Here is a 6694-nt window from a genome sequence, read left to right as displayed (position 1 = left end):
GTGGAGCACTCAAGTGGCTCTCTCACAAAGAACACTCGCTATAATCACTATAGTATAATATATAATGAGATTAGTAATGAGATTAGTGAATTAGATTTGAGGTTATTGAATATATCTTGAAGTTTTAAGCTCATTCAACAACACTCAACCACGAAAAATCTGCCTTTTTAGAAGTTGGGGCGGCTAGGTCTTGACCCTGAAATGAAGGGGGCTCCTCTATTTATAGAGAGAGGAGCAGATTTGAGATTTTTGTACTATTTGTTCAGAACTGTTAGTTCCGTTCAAAACTAAAGATTGGTTTTTGTACTATCCGTTCAGAATTGTTTGTCTCTCTGAAACTCTCTAGATGCTGCGGCAAAGTTCCGTTCAGAACTGTTAGTTCAAATGTACTATCTGTTTGAACTGTTGATAAGTGTTCGAAACTGTCAGTTCATAAGTCAGCCTCCAATCTTCAAACGGCCGTATCTTGGCACTCGAGTACTCAATTTCAGCGTATGACCACTTTTCGGAAAGCTTACAAGAAGAAAATATTGATTTTGAACTTGTAGCATTCATCAGGATAATGACACAGTCAGAATTGCAACAACAAGAACCTCAACGGTCTATGTTTGCAACTGTAAATCTTATGAACCTGCAAATATCTCAACACATGGGATTTGTTAAATTCATTAATTGTATGTTTTGCAAATTAGTCAAACAACGTCATTAAAAGATTGCTTACAACAATAATGTTTATTATTTTTTTAAAAATGGTAAATAGATTCAGATTGCGGTGACATGGTTGTGAATGAGTAGGGTAAAAATATTCTTTTGTACTCTAATGATGACTCTAAATGAGACTACTAACTTTTAGTATATATAAATATATACTTAATTACCCTAATGCCACTCTATCGGATTACAAGTGCATAATCATACCGCGTAGTAGTGTCGGGTGTCGATCCACAGGGATAGATCTTAAGTTATTTAACAACGTTATCACTAGTCTAGGTTCTTCGGGGTTTAATTGGGTAGCGTGTATACTAAATAAAATAAAATAATAAAATAAAGGTACGGGGTGATTTTACAGTTTACTTTGGCGAAGGTATAGGTGGAGATGATAATTGCTGTAAACCAAGTTTAGTGAGCCTCTAGGGTTTTAGATGAATTTCTTCTAATTATCTCAATACATATTTATGGTACTCATGTCTACCCGTATACGACCTTTTGTCACTGCCGCATACGGCCTCGTATATGGTACTGTCACTACCGCACACAGTATAGACCACCCCGAAGACAGAGCCGCATACCGGTACTATTATTCCTTACGAATACCAGGGTTCGGTTCTATACGTATTTGAAAGGTTCTCCGACTCTAAGGTCGGCTTGTAGGGGACAATTCATATTATCACAGGATGTAATATAATTAAATCACTCACACTAACCTAATTAATCATATTCCCTTATTACTCGCTAAGTAATAACCCTAAACCCTATAAATTATTAATTATAATTCGAGATGCTATCTAATCTATATCCTGCCAAGGGAGCCCACTGGATTCTAACCCTAGTCTTTGAACCACTGTCAAGCCTCGTTAGCCGAAGTGTTTAAAGTACTTATTTGTATCCCCTCTCACACCGAGATACAATGACTTAACACCTATAGGTATGTGCAGGACATTGGCATATAGTAGACATTGTTGTTCGTACAATAATCATTTACGTCTATTTGACTAATTTGTAAAAACATACAATTATTGAATTTTACGATTTCTTCTACTTTGAGATTATGTAGGTTCAAGAAGAATTGGAATTGCAATATATAATACTTGGACAGAAGAAATCATGAAGATATTCGTCAAGAATGTAAATTGTAATATTTAATAATTAGTAAAGCATGTTTGAGGCTGTTTTTACAGAGCCAAACGTTATGTAACGTTTGTAAAACGTCATAACGTTTTACCCCTGTCAAAAACACTAAGTAACAACTCGATCAAACTCAGAGACAACATAAAACGTTACAACGTTTTACAAAAACGTTATAACGTTTTAAGGATGTGAAGGACTACGAAATCCAGTTGTACAAAAGGTCCTAAAACGTTATAATGTTTTGCAAAACCGTTGTAACATTTTAAGGATGTTAAGGGACTACGAAATCCAGTTGTACAAAAGTCCTAAAACATTATAATGTTTTAATTAAATTTGATCTTCAAAAATCCTGTTTTTGATCAAGATTTTACAGTGCCAAACGTTATGTACCGTTTTATAAACGTTGTCACGTTTTTGGAGCATTTAAGCTGAGCTGTCAGACAATTTGAAAACCTAAAATCGCAAAGGGAAAACATTGTAACGTTTTTAGAAAACGTTGTAACGTTTTAGCTCAATTAGCTCATTTCTGAGCTGCCTCTATAAATAGGTCTTTGGGCTTTCTTCCCAATCTATCTCAGCCGACCCTAATCTTCTAAAAAGCAATTTTCTGAGAGCTTAGCTTACTCCATTGTTGTGAGAGCTTAAAACTTTAAAATCCCTCAAACAACCTCAAACCCACTTCACTAATCTCAACTTAGATTAGGTTAGAGTGATATATTGAGTGTTTCTCTTGAGTAGCTTGAACTAAGAGACCTTGTTCTCATCTCTTTGAGTTGGCTGTTTGACTTCCCGCTTGGTGTGTAAGGGCTCAACGGTTCACAAGTTGTAATCCTTTCGTATTGGGTAATAGAAAGGTGCACCACTCAAGGTTGCGAAGCCCCGGAGACGTAGGCCTTTGTTTTGCCGAACTCCGTTAACATCCCACGTGTCAAATCTCTCTAAACTCATCTATTTACTTTCAATTGTAATTTAATTTCAGTTTTTGAGCAATTAGAGGTGCACTTAGTATAACAGACATAACTATGTATGCAATGACATATTTCAATAACATTCAAAGAATAACGAAATCTCAAATAGACATAAAAGAAAAATAAATATAATAGTAAAGAGATAATATAGAATTCATTACATCCAAACCCTAGAGAGGAAGAGATTAGCTACTCAAAGCCATGACGAAATAAAAGAAGTAATAAAAGAAAGACACAACCTAAAACCTAGAACATCTCTTCCTTGGATGACGTCTTCTTCTTCCGCCTTGGACTTCGAGCGCCTCTTCTTCTCCAACTCCAGAAATTACACGTAATATTCTACTCTAAACTATGAACTTACACAACTAAAACATGCACCAAAATTCCTATTACATGAGGGGTTTATATAGTATTCCTAAGGCGTGTAGTTATGGAGAACATGGGTGCCAAATATAGCCTCCCATGTCATATTTTGTAGTACTAAATATAGACTTCCAATCATAGCAAGGCTTGCCACATCTGGAGATTCATCATTTTAGAAGGTTGCTGCTCAATGGCCGAGATTTCATCCAAACTAGACAATCCACAGATCCAATCCGTGTGCCCATGCGGTACTGACTTTATATCGTATATTGTATAGCTTATACCGTACAGCACTGTACTTGGCCGAATTTCAATGAATTTTGTCATGTTGTATGTTGTTCACGTCGTATGAGGTGTTTGCATACTCCATGTGATGTTTTATTTTGACATTTCCTTCAGAATTGACCTAAATATGACATTTCCTTCAGAATTGACCTAAATATGACATTTTTGCTCTGTTTTCGGCCAAAATTCGCAACTTTCTCCAAAACCTGCCAAAATAGCCTAATAACACGTTTGCGGTGAATAATTCAGAAGAATGGATAATTTGCATAAGCTTTTTCACCATTTTTCGTACTAAAAAGTAGTGATTTTCACTATATAAATTGGCGTTATCACATAATCAATGTCCCACATTCATATCTCTATTTTCAAACTTCAAATGGTCAATTCAAACTATTCCACATGATATCTATATTAAAATGTTCCTGGAGACCAAATTTTATATTTTTTTTAGAAAATTTTTATCATTTTTTTAGACACATACAAAATTAGAAGATTTTAGACCTTCCAAAAACTATAATTTTGTACCTATCTAAAAAATTTAGTAAACAAATGTAAAAAAAATATAAAATTTGGTTTCCAAGTTCATTTTAATATGGAGATTATGTTGAGTGGATCAATCAGATCACTCGTTTGAATTTTGGAAATAAATAAATTGTAAAAAAAATATAAATTTTGGCCTCCAAGTATATTTTAATATGAAGATCATGTTGAGCAAATCAGATTGATTGTTTGAACTTTGAAAACAAAAGTAAGGATGTAGGGCATCATTGGAGCACAAAAATAGGATCAAGTTAAATATACAGACGACCATCTAGATGTTGGACATTAAGTTACTCAACTATTTAATATCCACATATAATTGCTTCTTTTGAATTTCGAATATACGTTATCTCACACAGAAGATATTATCTTTGTTACTAGACTAAAAATTGATTCTTCAAATAGAGAGATATTGTATTTGCTTTTTCATTTTTTTTTTGTGAAAAATGTATTCAAGGTAAACACTATAAAATAAATAAATTATAATGATTTGAAGGCTTGAAGCTCATTGAAGAAATTCATAAGCGTAATCTAAAAAAATATTAAATTGGTTTTAACTTTTAAGCTTAAGAATTAGAATTATTGACTTGTAGCTCCGTTTTAATCAATGCAATAGTACATTGATCCATCTCCAAAACGGAGCCCATGCACCGACGCCGATGCATAGCCTCCCTCCATTTCTCCACCACCTTGCCACCTATCTCAGCCACCACACCACTTCCCTTCCTTCCCTTCCCCTCCACTCCCCTCTCTTGACCACTTTCTCAATCCACGCTTTTCTCCTCAAATCAGGTAACCTCCATTTCCATCTCTTTCCCTCCCTCCTCATTTCCTCCTACGCCTCCCTCTACCCTCCCCTCTCCCTCTCTTTGTTCCGCTCCCTTCCCTCCGGTCTCCTCTCACCTCGCCTCTTCTCCTCCCTTCTCTCTCCTCTTTCCCGTTCCAACCCCTCCCTCTCCCTCCCTTTCTTTCCCCTCCTCCTCTCCCGCTCTTTGCTCGACCCCTTCCTCCTCTCCTCTCTTATCAAAACATGCTCGTCGCTCCGCCATTTGTCCTTTGGCAAGCAATCACATTGCATTACTATACTTTGCGGTTCTTCGGCCGACCCGATCGTGCAGTCTTCCCTTGTTGACATGTATTGTAAGTGCGGTGCAACTGATAATGCACGCAATGTGTTTGACGAAATTACTGAGAAGAATAAGGTTGTTTGGACAGCTATGGTGTCAGGTTATTCCTCAAATGGGAGATTAGAAGAAGCCTTGGATCTTTTCTCAGAAATGCCTATGAAGAATTTGTTTGCTTGGACAGCTCTCATATCAGGGTTTTTCCGTAGTGGTGAGTGGTTCTCTGGTGTAAAGATTTTTAATGAAATGAGGAAAGAAGGGATTAAAATAGATGATTGTTTCATTCTGTCGAATGTAATATCCGGTGGATCCCATTTGGCTAGCTTGGAATTGGGGAAGCAGCTTCATGGATTGGTTTTCAAACTTGGTTTTCTGCGTAGCATGATTATTGGGAATGCTTTGGTAGATATTTATTCGAAATGTAGCAGTATATCCTATGCTAGGAAGGTGTTTGATGAGATTGCTACAAAAGATGTTGTGTCGTGGACTACCATGCTTGTAGGTGAGGCACAACATGGCCGTGCTGATGAGGCAATTTTGCTATTTAATAAAATGACTAATATGGGCATCAAGCCCAATGAGGTCACCTTTACAGGATTGATCTATGCATGTAGTCATGCAGGTTTAGTTCAAAAGGGTCGTGAACTCTTTGATTCCATGATTAGAGATTATCATATCAAGCCGAAGTTGCAACACTATACTTGCTTATTGGATTTACTGAGTAGGTCAGGACATTTATCAGAAGCAGAGGACATAATTTCTAGCATGCCTTGTTCTCCTGATGAGTTCACGTGGGCCGTGCTTTTAAGTGCCTGTAACAAACACAAGGATATAGATATGGGAATTAGGCTTTCTCATCATTTGCTACATATAAAACCCAAAGATCCTTCTACATATGTTCTCATGTCTAATGCTTTTGCAGTTGCTGGCAAGTGGGATTATGTTGCCAAGGTGAGAATATTAATGGACGAATTGGGGACATTAAAGAAAGAGCCAGGTTATACTTGGGTTGAAGTAGGTAAAGAGAGTTTCATATTTTATGCAGGAGATGCACCAAAAAACATGAAGGAGATAAAGGATTTGTTAGGAGAGTTGGAGAGAGAGATGAGAGAGAGAGGGTATATACCCGATACAAGCTTTGTCATGCATGATTTGGAAGAGGTAGAGAAAGTGCATCAATTGTCCATGCACAGTGAAAGGTTAGCAGTCGCACAGGGGCTGCTTAGATCCATACCTGGATCAGTGATTAGGCTTGTAAAGAATCTTAGGATTTGTGGCGATTGCCATACTTTTTTTAAGTTTGTTAGTGATATTAAGAATAGAAAAATTGTAGTGAGAGACGCAAGTAGATTTCACCATTTCGAGCAGGGAAGTTGTTCCTGTGGAGACTTTTGGTAGTATTTAATTATTTATGGGTTATAGTCAATTTTGCTCATATGTTGATGCTAGTATATGAGCCCAGGTAGAGCCAGATGTGTTATAGAGCTCATACTTTATTTTGCTTTGTAAGGCTTTGATGTTGCCTTGAGAAATTTAGTCAATGATCAAAAGTTAAGTGCAGGACTG

The 6694-nt window shown here is 36.7% G+C and overlaps 1 protein-coding gene across 1 annotated transcript; it reads left to right on the top strand.

Annotated features, from left to right (window-relative positions):
• The first annotated feature begins 4616 nt into the window (after positions 1-4616).
• On the top strand, positions 4617-6541 carry LOC144561808 (pentatricopeptide repeat-containing protein At4g14050, mitochondrial-like). Its single transcript, XM_078310903.1, has one exon. The coding sequence runs from the start codon at positions 4664-4666 to the stop codon at positions 6524-6526; it is 1863 nt and encodes a 620-aa protein (XP_078167029.1). The 5' UTR covers positions 4617-4663; the 3' UTR covers positions 6527-6541.
• Positions 6542-6694: the final 153 nt, after the last annotated feature.

This window comes from Carex rostrata, chromosome 11, assembly GCF_964058835.1.
Source record: "Carex rostrata chromosome 11, lpCarRost1.2, whole genome shotgun sequence".
In the NCBI taxonomy this organism is placed as follows: domain Eukaryota; kingdom Viridiplantae; phylum Streptophyta; class Magnoliopsida; order Poales; family Cyperaceae; genus Carex; species Carex rostrata.
This window is presented reverse-complemented; position numbering and strand designations above follow the sequence as displayed.